At 36.4% G+C, this 22,129-nt stretch overlaps 1 protein-coding gene across 9 annotated transcripts in view; it reads left to right on the forward strand.

Moving 5' to 3' along the window:
• The window catches only part of TRPC4 (transient receptor potential cation channel subfamily C member 4), a 250,697-nt gene that overhangs the window by 201,781 nt on the left and 26,787 nt on the right, over nt 1–22,129 (forward strand). For all 9 annotated transcript variants that reach the window (XM_051831769.3, XM_002721087.6, XM_002721088.6 and 6 more), the window contains 2 exons: nt 7,637–7,776; nt 19,852–20,165. In XM_051831769.3, the coding sequence (XP_051687729.3) occupies nt 7,637–7,776; nt 19,852–20,165 (454 nt within the window). The remainder of the gene's footprint in view (nt 1–7,636; nt 7,777–19,851; nt 20,166–22,129) is intronic.

Here is a 22,129-nt window from a genome sequence, read left to right on the forward strand (position 1 = left end):
TTTCTTCAAATTACTGTATCTCATTTATTGAAATGATCTTTTTTCTGAGTAACCTATTGATGGGATACATTTCATTTATTGTCTATGAAATATTGAAACAACTTTCTATTCTATTCCTTGGAAAATCAGTACTCATGATTTATTCTCTTTGTATATTACTGTATTTTATTCATTAAGATTTTGCTGGGAGTGTATGTGCCTACTCATAAAGGCAATTGGTTTGTGGTTTTCTTTAACTATAACATTTTATCTGATTTTTAATCAGAGCAACATTTGTCCCTAAAACATTTCTTCCTTGGTGTTATTACAAGAATTTCATTAGCAAGGGTATTATTTCTTCCTAAAATATTTGGTAGACTTCACCATGAAGTATATTGAACCTGAATTTTTCTTGTTGGAAGATTATTAACTTTTTTATTTTTTACGTATATTTTCTTTTAAAATTTATTACTATAGGACAACTCATGTTCTGGAGGTTCTAGCCAGAGCTATTAGGCAAGAAAAAGAAATTAAAGGGATACAAATTGGGAAGGAAGAACTCAAATTATCCCTCTTTGCAGATGACATGATTCTTTATTTAGGGGACCCAAAGAACTCTACCAAGAGACTATTGGAACTCATAGAAGAGTTTGGCAAAGTAGCAGGGTATAAAATCAATGCACAAAAATTAACAACCTTTGTATACACAGACAATGCCATGGCTGAGGAAGAACTTCTAAGATCAATCCCATTCACAATAGCTACAAAAACAATCAAATACCTTGGAATAAACTTAACCAAGGACATTAAAGATCTCTACGATGAAAATTACAAAACCTTAAAGAAAGAAATAGAAGAGGATACCAAAAAATGGAAAAATCTTCCATGCTCATGGATTGGAAGAATCAATATCATCAAAATGTCCATTCTCCCAAAAGCAATTTATAGATTCAATGCAATACCAATCAAGATACCGAAGACCTTCTTCTCAGATCTGGAAAAATTGGTGCTGAAATTTATATGGAGGCACAAGAGACCTCGAATAGCTAAAGCAATCTTGTACAACAAAAACAAAGCCAGAGGCATCACAATACCAGATTTCAGGACATACTACAGGGCAGTTGTAATCAAAACAGCATGGTACTGGTACAGAAACAGATGGATAGACCAATGGAACAGAATTGAAACACCAGAAATCAACCCAAACATCTACAGCCAACTTATATTTGATCAAGGATCTAAAACTAATTCCTTGAGCAAGGACAGTCTATTCAATAAATGCTGCTGGGAAAATTGGATCTCCACGTGCAGAATCATGAAGCAAGACCCCTACCTTACACCTTACACAAAAATCCACTCAACATGGATTAAAGACCTAAATCTATGACCTGACACCATCAAGTTACTAGAGAACATTGGAGAAACCCTTCAAGATATTGGCACAGGCAAAGAATTTCTGGAAAAGACCCGGGAGGCACAGGCAGTCAAAGCCAAAATCAACTATTGGGATTGCATCAAATTGAGAAGTTTCTGTACTGCAAAAGAAACAGTCAGGAGAGTGAAGAGACAACCGACAGAATGGGAAAAAATATTTGCAAACTATGCAACAGATAAAGGGTTAATAACCAGAATCTACAAAGAGATCAAGAAACTCCACAAAAACAAAACCAACAACCCACTTAAGAGATGGGCCAAGACCTCAATAGACATTTTCCAAAAGAGGAAATCCAAATGGCCAACAGGCACATGAAAAAATGTTCAAGGTCATTAGCAATCAGGGAAATGCAAATCAAAACCACAATGAGGTTTCACCTCACCCCGGTTAGAATGGCTCACATGCAGAAATCTACCAACAACAGATGCTGGCGAGGATGTGGGGAAAAAGGGACACTAACCCACTGTTGGTGGGAATGCAAACTGGTCAAGCCACTATGGAAGTCAGTCTGGAGATTCCTCAGAAACCTGAATATAACCCTACTGTTCGACCCAGCCATCCCACTCCTTGGAATTTACCCAAAGGAATTTAAATTGGCAAACAAAAAAGCGGTCTGCACCCTAATGTTTATTGCAGCTCAATTCACAATAGCTAAGGCCTGGAACCAACCTAAATGCCCATCAACGGTAGACTGGATAAAGAAATTATGGGATATGTATTCTTTAGAATACTATACCGCACTAAGAAACAACGAAATTCAGTCATTTGCAACAAAATGGAGGAATCTGGAACACATCATGCTGAGTGAAATAAGCCAATCCCAAAGGGAGAAATACCATATGTTCTCCCTGATCAGTGACAACTGACTGAACACCAAAAAGGAAACCTCCTGAAGTGAAATGGACACTATGGGAAACGGTGACTTGATCAGCATAGCCCTGACTGTTAATGAACAACTTAATACATTATCCCTCTTAGTAGTTTTTTTGTGTGTTCTACTTAATATGACTGGTTTAATTCTGTAATTAATACACAGTTATTCTTAAGTGTTGAAAATTAACTGAAATGTGATCCCTGTTAAACATAAGAGTGGGAATAAGAGAGGGAAGAGATGTATAATTTGGGACACGCTCAAGCTGACTTGCCCCAAATGGTAGAGTTAGAAACATACCAGGGGATTCCAATTCAATCCCATCAAGGTGGCATGTACCAATGCCATCTCACTATTCCAAGTGATCAATTTCAGTTCACAATTGATCATAATGAAAGGACTAAGAGTCAAAGGGAGCACATAAACAAGTCTAGTACCTGCTAACACTAACCGATAGAATAAATAAAGGGGAGAGTGATCCAACATGGGAAGTGAGATACTCAGCAGACTCATAGAATGGCAGATGTCCTAAATAGCACTCTGGCCTCAGAATCAGCCCTAAAGGCATTCGGATCTGGCTGAAAAGCCCATGAGAGTATTTCAGGCATGGAAAGCCAAGACACTCTGGCAAAAGATCTCTGTGAGTGAGATCCCAGTGGAAAGAACAGGTCTTCAAAGAAGGAGGTACCTTTCTCTGAAGGGAGGAGAGAACCTCCACTTTGACTATGACCTTGTCTAAACAAGATAAGAATCGGAGAACTCAGAGGGCTTCCATAGCCTTGGAAACTCATGACTGGAGCATAGGGAGATTACTGATGCCATAGACAGGAGTGTCAATTGGTAAAGTCAACAACAGGAGTCACTGTGCACTTACTCCTCATGTAGGATCTCTGTCCTTAATGTGCTGTGCATTGAGATTTAATGCTATAATGAGTACTCAAACAATATATTTCACTTTGTGTTTCTATGGGGGTGCAAACTGTTGAAATCTTTACTCAATGTATACTAAACTGATCCTCTGTAAAAAAAAAAAAAAAAAAGAAATTATCAACTCCCAACTTGACTCTCACTGGGATTAAACATGACAATAGGTCTGATCTGATTTCATCATCATTTAAAAAAAATCATCTATTATTTTTCACTTTATGTTTCTGTGTGGGAGCAAACTGTTGAAATCCTTACTTAATGTATACTAAGCTGATCTTCTGTATATTAAGATAATCGAAAATGAATCTTGATGTGAATGGAAGGGGAGAGGGAGTGGGAGAGGGGAGGGTTGTGGGTGGGGGAAGACATTGTAATCCATAAATCGTACTTTGGAAATTTATATTCATTAAATAAAAGTTAAAAAAATTATTACTATAGGACAACTCATGTTACTGTATATCCTCTTGAGTGAATTTGGAAATTTGTGTCCCAAACAATAGTGTTCATTTCATTTTAAGTTGTGGAATTAATTTAAGTTGTTCATTGTAACCATAGCCACTTGCTATCTTTAAAAGGTCTATAAAATCTGTACTGTTTCTTCTCTTTCAATTTTGATCATTTATCACATCTCTGTTTTTTCTTGATCATGCTGGCTAGAGTTTAACCAATTTTCTTGACCATTTCAAAGAAGTAAATTTTGTTTTCATTGACTTTGTCTAGCTATGTGTTCCAAATTTTATTGATTTGTATGCTTTGTCCTTTTCTTCATTCTGCTTGCTTTAGGGTTAGATATGAAGGAAAAACAATATACATCACAAAGCACTAAAAGGAATCTGAAGTGATTATGTCAATACAATAGGTATATTTCAGAAGGAATGTTAGTAGAGTTCCTCTTTTCGTAGTGCAATTATTGAAGATGAAAACATTGATTTGAACCCCATATTATTTTCTGTATATAGAAATAGAAATTTCCTCGTTAAACACTGCTTAGCTTTAAAGACTTTTATATCGATCTTCATTTTCAGTAGTTTAATCATAGTTTCACAAAACTATAAAATCACAATTGACCCAATAATGATTAGAAGTATCCTAAAAATATTTGGAGATTTTTTTTCCAGATACATTTTCTTATTGTTTGTTGTTTATGTTGCATTCATAGAGTATACTTTGAAGGACTTCAGTTTGCATAAATGTGTTGAATTTTGTTTTGTAGCCTGTGATATTATGTATCTTAGTGAATGTTTTAGATGCACTTGATTGTTCTGTTGTTGCCAGGTTATTAATAATGTCCTTGAGTTTTCATATCATCACCAAATTTCTGCCTATGATTGATTATTGGTTATAGAAAAAAGAATGTTGAAGTCTCCAACTATAATTGCACTGTTCTTTTTTTAATTCTCAGAAATAAATGTGGCAATTTGTATTATAAGGTTATATTGTTAACTGCATATATAGGAAATCACGTATAGGATTGCTCTGTCTGATTCTCAGTGAATCAACCAATTTATTTTTATGCCAGATCCCTCTACACACCGAGCAGCATTCCTTCTTCTGAAATATATGTACTGTTAATTAACAGTTACATGATTTGTTTTAATATTTTGTGTTATAATTTTATTATTCCTTTATTTCTAACCTATAAATGAATTGTGATCCAGTTGTGTACTGCATTTGTATCCTACATAACCATATCTTTCTTCTCATGAGTGTACTTAGATCATGCATTTCATTCAATTGATATTGATTAATTGAAAAATCCACCCCATAACCATTGTTTTCCCAAATTGTTCCATCAATTCTTTGGCGAATTATGTTTTGTTCCTGCCTGTTATTCTATTATTTTACATTGCTGTATGTTTACATTTCTAGCACATTTAAAATATTTTTAGAAGTGCCCTAAGCATCCATATAAAACATTAATTCATGGAATTCTAACATAAAGAACTATTATTCTGTCTTAAATGCAATGAAAGTACCTTATGACAGCATGCTTCTAATTTAAACTTCTGTACTAATGTGTTCACACATTTTACACTTAAATATATATAAGTCATGACATAGCTGTTATTTTTGCTTTAGGCAGTCAATTATTCATTAGAGAAATCAGAAATAGAAAAAATATCTTTCATATTTGTTTTCAATTTAACTGTTTTTAGAGTTACATCTTCATTTATTTTTACAAATCTGAATGTATCCAGTATCATACACTTTTTGCCTTGTAAACATTTCTTCAGCATTTCATATAGCATGAATCTGATACTAAAATGTTGTCTCGGATTTTGATTGTCTAGCAAAAAGCCTTCAGTCCTATTTAATTTTTGTTATGTATAGAATATGGGTTGACTTTTTTTTCCCCAGGTTTTTTAAGTGTGACTCAGTTGTCTTTTGTCTTGTGTAGTTTAGACCAAGGTTTACCATCAGTCTTCTTTCTTCTTTTGTATGCAGTGTCCAGTGTCTTTTTAATTGCTATTTCATGTCTGTTGCTAACAATTTTTTCTTTTCTTTTTTTTTGTTATTGGCAGTTTGAATATGATGCATCTTGATAGGGTGTGTGTGTGTATGTTTGTGTACACATGTATGTATATGTATGTTTTGCAGGGTTATTTATTCTACCTATGAAGACTAGTGGCAGAAGTAGATAATGTTCACGCATGAATTTTATATACCTCTTCTGTTAGAATGTTACTGCAGGAATCTGCAGCAATATAATCATGAGTTGAGTTGGGTTTGGATTTTATTGCTGCCATAAGCAATTTCTGTGCACCATACACTTCTGCCTAGGTGGGGAAAATTATTGTCAACGTTCCTTCTCCACCCATAGCCTTTGACCTTTTCTGTGCTTCGTAAGGGTCTCTACACACTCTTTACCCCCTCCTCTTGTGGTTGTCATCTTCTGGTTGTTACTTGATGTCAGCCTATCGATGACACGGCAGAAAGACTTTCTGATGTCCCAGTCACGGTCAGACGTGCACAGGCTTATGTGTAGACGTTAGAGATGGAGCTTTCTCAGTGTTCCCAACTCGTATCCATGCAGTCAAACTTTGCAAGTTATGTGTAAGAACTTTTCCTTCCCTCAGTGGTAGCAAACCTCTAGTGAGATTGGCACAAATTTAAGGCTCAGGGTTGATTCACGCCTCTTTCATAAACTAAGGTGTTTTGCTCCCTAACAGAAAGTAACCTGGGTAGAACTTTGTGCCTTCTTCGCTGTAGCAAACTCTTTGCTCTTCCAGGTTTGCACTATAATCTCTCGGTGGCTGGGATCCATGGAGAAGAGCATGTTAGCAATGGAAACGCCCCTTAAGTTTATGGATCCCAGGTGTCTATTTTCTCATGTTACTTGACACTTGGTCTTTAGAAGTTCATCGTAAAAATTTTTCTGAATTCTTCTTACTCTATAGTTTTGTGTTAGTGTCTCTTGTATTGTACTCCGTCACTTTTTGAAAAAAAAACATTATCTTATTTGAACTTTGATCTCTGATTCTTACCTCTGATAAATACATGCAAGGTTAAGATTTTACAGTTTGACTTTTTCTTGCTTTTAGTGTAGAAGTAATACTCTTTCTGATTTTCTAATCCTCAGCAGGTACTGAAGTGTGCATGTACTTTTTATATTCTCAATGATCATTATTTTGTTGTATTTATGTAATTATAATATCAGATTATCAACATAATAGTACTGGTTCTAGATATTTTTCTCTCATCATTAAACTATAAAACTAGTGTTATAACTTTGTAATAAGATTATAGGAATAAAATAATTAACTATACTAACATTTTGTAAGTACCTCATAGAAATTGAAAATCAAGAATTACCTATAAAAACTGTGATCAGAATAAAGGAAAAGGAATTATAATTTCTCAAGAAATAGCTTTAACTATACTGCTGGATATAAGATCCTTTAATTAATTACCATGAATGTTAGAACCATATTTTTGCTGATGAAATCGGTCTTGGAAGGAACTTCCTGCTTATGGAAACATGACAAGGCACCCTGATGAATAATCTGAAACCAATTGTTTGCTAGATACAATGTTTTTTTCTTTCATGCATCTTTGAATCATTTTGACTTGGGAGAAAAAATACATCTCATAACATTTTGTTACAAAAGAATGTTAGAACTTTATCCAATGGAAAAAATAATTATAGAGAAACTGTTAACTCAAAAATTACACATTCTTGTGATTTTTATGAAGTGCTTGAAAGAAAATGAAGCTCTCCTAATGACATTTACAAAATTAGCTTAATGTCCTGAAAATCTTAAAAGATGGCTGGGGATCAGTATAATTACCTACAAAAATAGATGTTGCATCTAGTGTAACTATAAGGTCTCTTGCTTCAAGATCTGTAATTGTGAAGCTACATTTTCTTTTTTGAGTGACGTTTCTGGAAATCACACTTAGCATGAATATTTTTGTAATTACAGGTTTCATATGGGGAGAAATTAAGCAGATGTGGGACGGCGGACTTCAAGATTATATCCATGATTGGTGGAATCTAATGGATTTTGTGATGAATTCTTTATACTTAGCAACAATCTCCTTGAAAATTGTCGCATTTGTAAAGGTAATTATTATGTATGTTATTGGTAAAACATAAGCTCTGAAAATTAGATATATTCATAATTACCATTAATTTTTAAATAATATTGTCTAAAGTTTTGTCCATATGTAATATGCATCAATTTATAATATTATAGAAGTGTATAAAATACATAGATAAAGCATAATCTACAATCACAAAATAAATTTCCATGAGTGCTAGAAGTTATTAGCCAATTCTGTTGCATCCAAATAGAATGATGCTTCAAACTTGTTTACAGTAGCTATTTGCATGTGTAATCCTTTTTATTTCTAATGAAATTCTATCTCAAACAGTGCTCAAATTTTGGCAAGTAAAATCTATTTTTATTTTATAACTAATAGATAAAATTTCATAGATCAAAATATTACTTGTTCAAAGCATTGAAGTTATTATTTCAGTTTAACTGATGCAGTTTGATATAATTAGAGCAGAATATAATTTTTTTCTCCTCATCCCATTCAACATGACATTGCTTGAAGACTTACACACCCATTACTCCCCCAGATTTTGTACAACATCAATCTTATCCCCTACCACATAATTTACATAAAACATTTTTTCTCTGAAATGACAATTGCAATTATTTTGTACTCTGGAGAATTTTTTTAAGCCAAAGACATATTTTCTTCCCATTGTGTTTTCCTTTTTCCTTATTTCTTTTCCTCTTTCTTTAAAAATTGTATTAAAATGATTACTGAATTTAATGCATGCAATTTAAAGTATGAAATTTAAAACTTTTTCACATTGTCTACTTCTTAAAATGATGATCTGTTTGTGCAATATTTAGAAATCAAAATTACTCAAAATTGGAGACTATAGTTTCCAGAATTTGTTCGATTAAAATGCTACTCATTCTCACCAAAATAATAGGGAAAAGCAATTTCTGTCAGTTTTTGTTAAGAGTAGAAACAAAATTTAGTTACTTTACCTTTATGAATTGAAATTAATGACCTTGAAGAACTTATTAAGAGCAGAAGGTAGTATTTTAACCAAAGGTGATTATACCTCTAGCTATGAAGTGGACAGTCTATTTATATGTGCCTAGTTGGCCCATCCCCTTTCCTCTGTAATTATGCTCTTTGTATTAAGAAGTTTCTGTACTTGTGTGTGTGTGTGTGTCCCAGCGCTGCTATAAATTTCTGGTATTATATGACAGTAGTGGTTCTTCTCAAACTTCCAGGTGCAAAAATATCACCAGGAAAACTTTTCAAAACATTTCTTTTCTTCATCCCCAGATTTTAAATTAGTAATAGTAGGGAAAGGTCAAAATTTGCATTTTTGATAAATTCTCTGGTGATATTGATACTGATCTAAGGAAGACATTTTGAAGACCATTGTCTTGAAAAACCTTATTCAACAACTTGAAGAATTGTGAAGCTGAATTCAGAAAGAATTTTGTTTTCCATAGGTATTATTGAAGCTAAGATATATGATATTTGCATTTATTGTACTTAAATAGTGCTTATATGTGGTGCACTTACTTTTTCATATGTCACAACTATGTTGTGCATACTTATATAGACTAATAAATACTTTCAAATTATTGCCTGAATGCTGTTAGATAAAAAAATTCTATGCATATAATATCCAACTAACATTAAAATATAGGCTGGTGCCGCAGTTCAATAGGCTAATCCTCTGCCTGCCGCGCCGGCACCCTGGGTTCTAGTCCCGGATGGGGCGCCGGATTCTGTCCAGGTTGCTCCTCTTCCAGTCCAGCTCTCTGCTGTGGCCCTGGAAGGCTGTGGAGGATGGCTCCGGTCCTTGGGTCTTGCACCCGCATGGGAGACCAGGAGAAGCACCTGGCTCCTGGCTTTGGATCATTGTGATGCGCCGGCCACAGCGCGCCGGCCACAGCGCTCCGGCCGCGGCTGCCATTGGAGGGTGAACCAACGGCAAAAGGAAGACCTTTCTCTCTGTCTCTCTCTCTCACTGTCCACTCTGCCTGTCAAAAAAATAAAAATAAAAAATTAAAATTAAAAAAAAAGAAGCAAATGAGTTGATATATTTGTGACTATCACAGAGTAAACACTCATTGTTGTTACAGCTTCTTCTTTTTTTAAAAATACTTGCTTGTTTATTCAAAGTCAGAATTATAGAGATAGATGGAGGGACAGACAGAGGGAGAGATCGTGTATCTTCACTCTCCAGGTGACTAGAGCAGCCAGGGCTGGGCCTTGAAAAGCCAGGAACCAGGAGCTTACTCCAGGTCTGTCACGTGGATGGTGGGTCCCCAAGCACCTGGGCCATATTCCCCTGCTTTTCCCAAGCCATTATCAGAGAGCTAGATCCAAATGGAGCAGCCAGGAAACAAACTGGCGCCCACAGGGGATGACAGCGTGCAGGTTGTGGCTTCACCCGCTACACCACAATACCAACTCTTGTTCTCCTTCACTCCTCTCCTTTATCATGTACTGAGTCTACTGTACTTGCCTTTTGCATTATCTTCACTGTGCCTTGTCATTCACTCTATTTTTTTAAAAAAAGAATTTGAGGTCTGGATTCACCCTTGCCCTTATTATATTGAATCTCTGTCATTCAGGTGAATTATTTAATGTGGGCCTCATTTCTATTATCTGTGAAGAGCAATGACCACTGAAGCATATGTCATCATACTAACTCATTAATCCATCCTTTATTTTTGTTCTAACATGCAGTTTTTAAGACTAAATTGTAATAACAAAATTACTTTAGAATCTGGTTCTTGCAAAAATGCATTATTATATAAATATGGGAAACAGTTAAATGTGGATCAAGTAGCCAGTTTGCTCAATACACATCTGTTAGAGCACACTAGGGAACTAACTTTTGATCTGGTTGCTGTAAATGCAAAGATTCCTGAGATGTAGGCCCTGCCATTAAGTAGCTAACAGTCAGACAGATAAAAGAAAAAATTGTATATACAAGGACTTACAATATGGTAAGGTCTACAACAGGTGCTAAGGTAGGATCGAGAAAGGAAGTAACCTTTATCATAATAGCATCAATATATACAGAAGGCTCAGCAAATATACATCTACCATGCCCATGAATATGCATGAGCATTCATGAGAGAAAACATGCATGGTGCAAAAGTTGGGATATTTAAAGCAGAGTTAAATCTTTGAGGGATGATCCTGGAAATGGGGAGATGGCAAGAAGGGAAGGGCTTTCCACATCCTACTATAGAATCTGAATTTTAACCTATATATGAATAGGACTCATTAATGACATTTAAGCAGAGAATGATTCAGGTAACTATGAATGACTTAAACAGAGAGGTGTACGTAGAGGAAGCTGGTAGAAGATTGGATTTTAGAAATAATTTAAAAGATAAAATCCCACAAGATATGTGAGTAATTAATGATGATGTATGGGGGCCGGCGTTGTGGCTCACTTGGTTAATCCTCCACCTGCAGCACCGGCATCCTATATGGGCACCAGGTTCTAGTCCCGGTTGCTCCTCTTCCAGTCCAGCTCTCTGCTGTGGCCCGGGAGGGCAGTGGAGGATGGTCCAGGCATTTGGGCCCCTGCACCCGCATGGGAGACCAGGAAAAAGCACCTGGCTCCTGGCTTCGGATCGGCACAGCGCCAGCCGTAGCAGCCATCTGGGGAGTGAACCTTTCTTTCTATCTCTCTCCATCTATAATTCTACATGTCAAATTAAAAAAAAAAGCCATTGCTTTAAATGATGATGTATGAAGTGCATAGACTTATCCTAATACTGTTCTGTAGTAAATGAGAGTTACTTCTATTGCACTTAGGAGAATTGTCAGGAGGCTGTTACTAGGGCCTCAGCCGGCACTGTGCAGATTCTTCCTTATAGCTGACAGAGTGCACAAATGGAACAAAATCCAGTCACATATGTTATGCCTTCAAATGGTGGGGCAGGAGAGAGCATGTGAATTCTCTGGTGCTCTTTTCCTAGGGGCCCACACTTGTGAGCTCATCTAAACCAATTAATTCACAAAGGTACCTTATGTAAATGCCATCACATGAGGGAATCTAACATATAAATTTAAGAGTGACACAGTTCGGTCCATGGCATCCATTCTGTTACAGTTCTTTCACTACTGGGGAGATTTTTTTTAAAATACACACAAACAAGGGCATGGTAGAGTTTGGACTCTGAATTCACAATTGGCTTGACTACTGCTTATATTGCCTTTTTTTTTTTTTTTTTTTTTTTTTTTTTGACAGGCAGAGTGGACAGTGAGAGAGAGAGACAGAGAGAAAGGTCTTCCTTTGCCATTGGTTCACCCTCCAATGGCCGCTGCGGCCGGTGCACCGCGCTGATCCGATGGCAGGAGCCAGGTACTTCTCCTGGTCTCCCATGGGGTGCAGGGCCCAAGCACTTGGGCCATCCTCCACTGCACTCCCTGGCTACAGCAGAGAGCTGGCCTGGAAGAGGGGCAACCGGGACAGAATCTGGCGCCCCGACCGGGTCTAGAACCCGGTGTGCCAGCGCCGCAAGGCGGAGGATTAGCCTAGTTAGCCGTGGTGCCGGCTATATTGCTTTTTATGTACAGTAATCTGGAACCAGTTTTTTGAGCTATGCCTCAAATTTCTTTTCTTATATTAGAGTCATATATGTGTGTATTTGTGTGTGTTTCTAATATAAGAAAGGAATATTTTTCTTATATACATATTTATATTGTAGTTTCCTTTGATTGCTGTATAAAATGAAGCAACATTATAATGTTCATTGAAAAAACAGAGCACAAAAATATATATGACTTCAATATTCATTTCTTTACATGCCAGGTTTCGTGATTCTCCTTTAAATACCTTTGACTTGTTGGCATTTTTTTAAGTTATGGACTCTCGGTATTTTAAAATTTGCTCATAATCCTTAAGAGGTAATTTTGTTAATCATTTCCTCTTTTCACTATGTGTGAAGTATTATTGAATCAGAGCTTGTTGTTGCCTAGGGGCACAGTAATAAATGGTAATTTACTTTCCTAACTAGCACTCGGCCCCTTTTCCATTTGGAGAAGTTTTCTCTTCAATCCTTTGGTAGAAATTATTATACTTTAATACTTCTTCCATTGTTTTATTTAAAGAGCATTTTTTTCAAAAATCAATTACTATGAATAAGAGCATTTGGTTTTAAGTTACGAAATTTTTAAATATGGCATTATTCTTATAAAAAGTTCTAACTGTATAGTTCATTGATCCATTGTTTTGTCAGCTAGAAATGGAACAAATATTGTTTCCATTTTGTAAGTGATGTAACTGCCATCAATTTCCTGAAGTGTGAGATTTTCTGAGATAGACTTTGGCTCTATGGCAGAGAGTTGTAGAGTTTTGAATCCACCTGTTTAATAAGAATGATCTACCAAAGAATAAACTCTTATACCTTCCTTAATTAACATTCACTACTTTATTATTTATGAAATTGTGGAAAAGGAAGAAAGGAGGGAACCTCAAAAAGTTAATGGAAAATGTAATTAAAAGTTAAGTTTATATTGGTGCAAATTTTTTTTAATTCATGCATACTTTTTCTTTTTTTTTTTTTTTTTTTTTTTTGGACAGGCAGAGTTAGATAGTGAGAGAGAGAGAGAGACAGAGAGACAGAGAGACAGAGAGACAGAGAGAAAGGTCTTTCTTCCATTGGTTCACCCCCCAAATGGCTGCCGATCCAAAGCCAGGAGCCAGGTGCTTCCTCCTGGTCTCCCATGCGAGTGCCTTCCCGGGTCACAGCAGAGAGCTGGACTAGAAGAGGAGCAACCAGGACAGAATCCAGCACTGCAACCGAGACTAGAACCTGGTGTGCCGGCACCGCAGGCAGAGGATTAGCCAAGTGAGCCGCGGTGCCGACCCATGCATACTTTTTCATAATATACATTTTCCATAAACTTTCTGATAACTCCTTATATAAAAATCAGCATGCATTCTATTTAATCTTACAAGTGCTTTCATCTTATATCAATTTGCATTTGCTCATTTCAACTGATTATTTGGTTTTTGTAAATGTGCTTCAGAGACTACAGATTATATAAAAATGAGCTAATATAATTTTTTACACATTCATGAAAATATGGTTATGATTCAATTCATCTTCCTCTCAAAATACTTCTGTGAATAATATCAGACCTGGCTCCTACTTCCACTTAGATCCTTCTCATTTTCCTAAACCCTATGTGTTCCAAGCAACCTCAAGCTACTCACATTTTTCAAGTGATCATCCTTCTCTAACCATGCCTATGAAAATGTGTATGATTCTTCTACCTACAAGCCTTTTTGAGCTCGTATCATGTAGAAAGCTCTCTACTCAATATCCAACACTTAAAAATACATTACATGAAACTCCCTTCATGAAAAATTGGTAAGTAATCCAAAGGTTCATATTCTGTTGCATAGGTTCACAAAAGTAGAAGTTGTCTTAAACAGGCTTTTGAATAGAAAATAAGATGTGGGACAAAACTCAGCGAAGGTAGGTATAGACTAAAAGCAAACACTTGAGAGAAAGACGAATTGGTGGTCAAAGGAAAGCTTTCAGTAGGTCTTTGGAATAGCTCTTTATATCTCCCTTAACAGTCATTCTACAACACGGAGCTACCAGCTTTAGTTAGCAGCTTCCTAGTGTTCACTCATCTTTGGTCAGAGAGCACATCTCAGGGGAAACATTGGTATTACTTGATGAATGGTTGTCTGACCTCTTCTCTATATTGTAGGCCCATGTTGCGTGAACTGTAACTTCATTCAGCACCAGTGGGATTGTGTCTGCCGAATAGGCATTCAACATTTATTTCATAAATTAATAGCAATTGAAGGATCAGAATAATCAGAACCTAAATTCATTCTAGACAAAGGGCTATTCATGGAAAGGTATTTTGGTAAGAATGTGTGGTTCATTTGAAGAGTTACCAGAACTAAAATTTGAGTATTGGGAACTAACCTAGGGACAAGTAACAGATCAATCTTAAAAGGAATTAATCTTAAAGGAGGTATGAACTCAGATTCTTTTGAGTCCTCGTGTGACATGTTGGGAAATTGGAATGTCACCTCAAGGACAATATGATCATTGTAGAATATGAAAACACATGATTTGATTAACTCCTTTAAAAAATCATTCTAGAGAAAATAGATGATTGCAGAGAGAAAGTTCAAAGCAGACAGAAGTTAGTAGACTATTATAGTAATATCTGAGAAATAAAGGAACTGTTTTAAGTCACTAAAGGTTCTGTTCAAGAGAAGTAAACAACATACGAGTGTTTAAGAATTAGGTTTAGATGGTCAGATTTTGGAAGGAAAGATAATGGTACGAACTTCAGATTGGTATCTATGTGATTTGTTACCAGTCACTGAGATTGGAAGGCATAAATGGAGAAAAGATTGAGAATACAAAGGTGATGAGTTCCATTTTCAGGCTGTGAGTTTGAGATGCTTGTGAAATATTGAAGTGAAAAAGTCAATGACACAACAGAATATAAAATAGGACTACAAGGTGAGAATTCTGAGATGGATGTGTGGAGTTGGGAATCATCTTTAAAGGAAAGTGAGTAGAATGAGGAAATAGGCTTGAAATGGGGACTCGATATGTAAGGGACACAACAGGGTAGTTGTGGTCAGCAATTGATTACACATTTTTATAATAACCTGGAATGAAGGTTTGAAAAGTTCTTAAGACATAGGAATGATAATATTTGAGAATATGTAAATGTCAAATGCCATCCAGCTTTGATCACTTCCCATATGTACAGGCATTAAGTTATGAAATTATATACCAAATACAAGTACAAATATTATATATCAATTAAAAATGCAAAAAAAAAAACAAAGCTACTCAAGAAGCAGGTAAGATAGAGGAGTCTGCAAAGGATACTGAGAAGAGACAGCATAAAAGTTGAAAGCCAACATGCAAGGATGAAAAATGAGTATGGATTTTGTAAATAATTTTTAGATAGTAGAGTCTAAAATTTCAAATTAGTGTCTTAATTTCTGATGATAGATGTGGAAATATATATATATATGTTTATGTTAATTTTTTTTATTTATTTTAAAGTCAAAGCTGCAGAGAAAGGGAAAGACAGGGAAAGATCTTCCATCCAATGGTTCACTCCCCAGATGGCCACAACAGCTGAGGCTGGGCCAGGCTGAAGCCAGGATCCAGGAGCTTCCTCCAGTTCTCCTACATAGGTGGGGGGCTCCAAGCACTTAGGCCATCTTCTGTTTCTTTTCCAAAGCTATTAGCAAGGAACTGGATCAGAATTGGAGCAGCCAGGATACAAACCGGCGCCTATATTGGATGACAGCACTGTGGGCAGCAGCTTTATCCACTATGTCACAATCCTAGTCCCATAATATATATTTAACGAAGGAAGAATTGTAATCATTCTCTACAAATCCAAAGGTTCCTCATATACTGTAAGAATTTTAAAAATCACTTGGTAAAATGACTTTGTAAAAATGTAAAAAAATGATGCACATATCAGTGACAGGAAAATTTCAAAAGGAAAACTTTGAAAGAATGAATCAAGAGATAATTATTCAATGTTTACATCTCTGTTTATTCCTGATAGGGAATGAGGTTTCTGGATCAGAGAACAGACAAATTATTTACTTATGTAACAATCTTAGCACTGACTCACCACACTCCAATCCCCCAGGAGGAGACAATTTGATATACCCTGCACATTCAGGGGTTGGTACCACAGGAGAGGTACTCAGAAACTAGGAATCTCAGAATTTATATGGTGTGGCTGAGCCAGCTACCGATCTTTCCCCTGGAAAAGAGAGAGAAAGACATTAACATTCTAAAGTAAATACATTGTCTTCCCAGGTTTATTATCCTGAGAATGTAAGCAGATGTCTCTACGGGAGATGTTTCTAGGTCTCTTGGGAGGTCTCTGTCTTTGGTTTTCAAAGATTGTTTGCTATTCAAACATCCTTTAACCTAGATGCCAGCGGTGCTATGCGCAGTAAGCCTCGAATGTGTGCATCATGAACAGGTTCACGTGGCACTGTTTCCAGCAATTCACAGAAGTGTGAGACTCTGAATTCAATTTAGGTAATTATATTATGCCTAATCTAGCATATTATGATTAGTGAAATGGAAAAACTTCCTCTTATGATTTCTGGGGTCCCAGTTGAGATAATTAATTTAGAAGGGCTCTCAGCAAAGAAAGTCCAGCATACATCCAGACTTGGTCAAAATGTGGTGATGGATTCTGCGCCCAGCATCCCTGAACTGGCTCTGATATCTAGGACAAGCCATAGATTCAAATCGCCCCGAAAGCTTTGAAAACATGTAATCTCTGCCCATTCCTAGCTTCATAAATCCTGGAAAGAATTAGGCACTTTCTCTCCACTATTCCCATAGCACTTTCTGTTAATTTCTTAGAATACTTTTATTATAATTAGTTGTGCCTGTTTGCCTCAGTGAAATATGAATACTTGACAGGAGAAAATATTTCCTGAGCATTGACTATATTCATGGCTTTGTATAATATATCATGGCAAATTCAAAGAAAATGATTTATAGTAATGCTTGTTGTCCCATATTTTTTACATTTTGAGATACAGCTGAAGCTATGTTAGGTAAAAAAGAGAAATAAAATTATCCATAAACATGGAGGGAGTTGTTCTCTACTTAAATGCATGTGTCTTTCAAGAGAGAAGTAAAGAAAGAGAGTAAAAATTGAATGTGATCTTGGACTTTTGGTGGAAAAGGTGGTATCATAAAAACTGGGACTGGATGAATTAGGTAGTATGTTTTTTTGACAGGCAGAGTGGACAGTGAGAGAGAGAGACAGAGAGAAAGGTTTTCCTTTTTCCGTTGGTTCACCCCACAATGGCCGAACCGAAGCCAGGAGCCAGGTGCTTCTCCTGGTCTCCCATGCGGGTGCAGGGCCCAAGCACTTGGACCATCCTCCACTGCACTCCCGGGCCACAGCAGAGAGCTGGACTGGAAGAGAAGCAACTGGGACAGAATCTGGTGCCCCAACCGGGACTAGAAGCCGCGGTGCCGGCGTCGCAGGCAGAGGATTAGCCTATTGAGCCGTGGCGCCAGCAGTAGGTAGTATTTGGTATCCCAAAGTCACTCTGAAACTTGATACAATGAATAAGAAAAAAAACTTATTTTTTTTCTCCCTGCATCTTCAATCATTAGCTATTTTATGCTGAAGCTATGTGTGGGAATTTTCAAGAACATTTATCAAAATTTAAAAATAGAAAATAATTTGCTTCTTGTTCAAACTTGATTGTTTTAAATTGTCAATCAAGCAAGAGTCTGAGTGTTGAACAAGATCGGAACATTGTGATGTGTTTTCTCCCCAGGGAGATGAATAAAGACTCAAGGAGAATTACTTGATTAATATATGTAGAGGTCTTTGGTGCAAAATGCACTGTAAAAAGAATGGAAATATTCTGATGTGATTCATACAGAAATAGAACTTTCTTTGTTTTCCCCATAATCATTAGGGAAAAGATCCTGTTGTCTAGACATATTTTTAATAATATGTATGAAGAAAAGATTTTGATTGATTATTGAGTTTTAATACAGATCCAACCAAAGGTTTCAGAATATATTTGACCCTGTTTACCATAGGATACAGATCTACCTCACTAATGCCAAGGACATATTTCATTGAGTTATTTATATGTCTCGGTATCTAAAATTCTTTTTTAATTAATTAATTAATGTATTTTCAAGGCAAAGGGGTGAGGAGAGACAGAGAGAGACAGAGACAAGAGCTTTCACCTGTTAATTCTTTCTCCAATGTTCACAACATCCTAGCCTGGGCCAGACTGAAGCCAGGAGCCACGAACTCCATCCAGGTCTCAATCATGGCTGGCAAGGTCCCAAATACAAGGGCCAGCTTCCACTTCTGCCCTCTCAGCACATGAGCAGGGAGCTGGATTGAAAGTGGAGCAGCCAGGACTTGATCAGATGCTCTGATATGGGATGCTGGCATCACAAGCAGTGGCTTAACCCACTGTGTCACAGCTCAAGCCCAATACTAAAAATTCAAAGCTAAAATTTTAAGTGATCTCATATGCTTTAAATCATTTCTGATCAACTTTTAATGTAGCAGATACTTTTTAAAGATAAAATTATTTTGTTTGAAAGTCAGATATACAGAGAGAGAAGGAGAGGCAGAGAGAGAGAGAGGTTTTCCATCTGCTGGTTCACTCCCCAATTGGCTGCAATGGTCAGAGCTGTGCAGATCCGATGCCAGGAGCCACAAGCTTCTTCTGGGTCTCCCACATAGGTGCAGGGGTCCAAGGACTTGGGCCATTTTCTGTTGTTTTCCCAGGCCATAGTAAAGAGCTGAATCGGAAGTGGAGCAGCTGGGACTCGAACTGGCACCCAAATAGGATCCCGGCACTTCAGGTGGCAGCTTTACCCACTATGCCACAGCGCCGGTCCCTGTAGTGGATATTTTTGAGTCACATATTTTATCTTGTTAACGAATGTTCAGATAGTAGCATTTTCTTACATCCTAACGCTAAAAAATTGCTAACTTAGTGACCACCAGGGTGATTTCTAAGTTAGACTATATACACAGTTAGAAAAACCCAGATACAAAGCACTGCTAATTTTGCCCATAGTGATCATTTTTCTGTTTCCACAGCAACAAATGTCTACTTCCACTAATTTTAAAGCAATCTATTCTACATGTATTCCTCAATAATTGGCAATTGTGTGGAATTAGTAAGGTCATTTTATTTGGTTTTTTTTTTTCAAAATTTAATGTTTTTCCTTTGTAATACAGTTGTCTTACTATCATGATATTGTTACCTTTCCTTAGTATAAAATAAGACTGAGTTTTATTTCCTCCATAATATTTTCCATTTTCTCAACTCCATTAGAAAATTCAAGGATAACTGTAATTAATATATCCTCAAAAATTATAAATGAAAAAACACACCTGAATGAAACTCAAAGATGATAAATCAGTAAATTTTTTATAGATTTATATTTATAGATTTATATAGCCATCACCAGCCTGGACAACAGCAGCTTCCTGACAATAGGCCATTGTGGCTGGCTCTACTTAAAAAAGCATCATGAGTGTGAACTTGATATTTTCATATGTATGTGTATGTTTTACTTCCCCTTTGTTTCTCCAGTACAGTGCTCTTAATCCACGAGAATCTTGGGACATGTGGCATCCCACTCTGGTGGCTGAGGCTTTATTTGCTATTGCAAACATCTTCAGTTCCTTGCGTCTGATCTCACTATTTACTGCAAATTCTCATCTGGGACCTCTGCAAATATCTCTGGGAAGAATGCTCCTGGACATTTTGAAGTTTCTGTTCATATACTGCCTTGTGTTACTAGCATTTGCAAATGGCCTTAATCAATTGTACTTCTATTATGAAGAAACGAAAGGGTTAAGCTGCAAAGGCATACGATGTGAAAAGCAGAATAATGCATTTTCAACGTAAGTTGGATACACATTTCTATTGGTAACATTGAACAGAATTTGGAATGTACTGCATCATGAATTTGAAAAAACCTATGACAAATGGTTGCAAAGGAAATGGGGAATTAAAATTATTCTTAATGCAGAAAACAGAATTAACATGTCTTTGAATAGAAATAAACCCTTCTGACATTAAAGAAATACCTGGTACATTTATTTTAAGGTTTAGTAAAGTCATCTTTTCTTTAAATGACCTCATACTCCTTAAGAATCTGGAATAAAAAAAGAAAGCTATGTACTATTGATAGCTTACAAGTACTCAGACTTTGAAAGATAGAAAATATGTAAAACCAATCAGGTTAGAAAATCTAAGTTCTTTTAAAAGTTCCCTCATGGTTTCCTAAGGCCTTCAGTCCTTTAATAGTCGCTCTTATTCTCTAGTTCTCTACAAAGAAATTTAAGCATCTAAAATATCCAAAATGGAAATGCAAGACTTATATAGCCATATTATTCTGTATACAAAACCTTCCATGCCCTTATACCTGGATAAGTAATAGGCAAGATTCATTGTCAAGCCAAGGCAATTCTCATGAGCAAGTTTGCCAGCCACCCTGGCTCCTGAGCACTGTGTTTCACAATTGAGCAGCTCTCATAGAACACCCCTCTGCATACCTGGGTCCATTTCTTCCCACCATGATAAATAGTTAACCAATAGATAATTCAAAAAACTTTGTGGTTTTCCTCTACATAGTAACCACATGTAAATATAACGTCATTTGTGGGTGATGTTTAAAAACCTTACTTGGGCCATCATAGATTTGTATGGAATGTAATACAGCACAATATTTTTAAAGAAGACAATAATTTCACATAAAATAAACACACTAGGGCCAAAATGCTCTTGTTGTATTAATTCCACATTTGTTTCATCTTCTATCTCAATATTAAAGCTTAATTTTGAATAATCAACATTTGTTTATTTACACGTAAAATTTTAATCTCAGCCTGAGCTACATCTGATACAAACCACTAATGATAAAAGAAACAAAAATTTGTCCCAGCTCCCCTTGTGACTTTATCCCTTCTTCCCAGCTCCTTATCCCCTCTTCTGACCAGCTCACTCAGCCCTGTTTGTCTTCTTCCTGCAGGAGGATTCAGGGGAAGCTCTTACTGGACATCATTCTAGTTACCATAGCTTTGGAAGGCATCTCAGTTTTGATATCTGAGCTTATCCATCCCCTCATTTTGGTCTTTGACTTTTTACGTTTTCCAGAACAGTTAGGACTAGAAATTTATAATGGTCAAATCTCAGCAACCCTGCCTTTCATAAATGAGAATTATGTCTTTAGCACCCTTCCTGGGTATTGTCTAGGTGTTGGCTGGCCTCCTGGATTTCTGACACAGAGCTCTTTACCCAGCTCCATCCTACACAACTCACTGATTACTTTTTCTTGCATACCCTGATTGCAAACTCCTTGCCAAGACTACCCCATCTATGTCTGTTGCCATATCCTTCTGATTCCATGCTTTATCTTCTGGGAAGAACTGTGACATTGCACCTAGAGCTCTGTTACCTGCCAGGTCCTCTTTTCTTTAGGAAAAACTCTGGTTCCAAGATTTAATGCTGCTCACTTATTTCATTCTTCTGCAATCAACAAGGCTACCTCTACTGCTGCCCTGACTTATGACCCCTTATAATTCCCAGTAATTCTCTTACCCCATTATTGGCTCCTTGGTAAAAACTAATTATGACATCAGTCCTAAAAGACTATGGATAAAAAATCTGTGATGCAAAATATCTAATATAAATATATTCCAAAAACAAATGCATTGGATAGTTTGGATTCTGTATTGTTTTGGTTTGTCCATACAAATGGCTTCCTTCATTATCATCAAAGGCAATATATAACTGGATACCACAAATATTATCAGTCCAAATCATTCAGCTGAAATAAATCAGATATTCCACTTGAGTTCTGTTT

This window comes from Oryctolagus cuniculus, chromosome 9, assembly GCF_051225735.1.
Source record: "Oryctolagus cuniculus isolate XC-2025 breed Fujian yellow rabbit chromosome 9, ASM5122573v1, whole genome shotgun sequence".
NCBI classification, from domain to species: Eukaryota; Metazoa; Chordata; class Mammalia; order Lagomorpha; family Leporidae; genus Oryctolagus; species Oryctolagus cuniculus.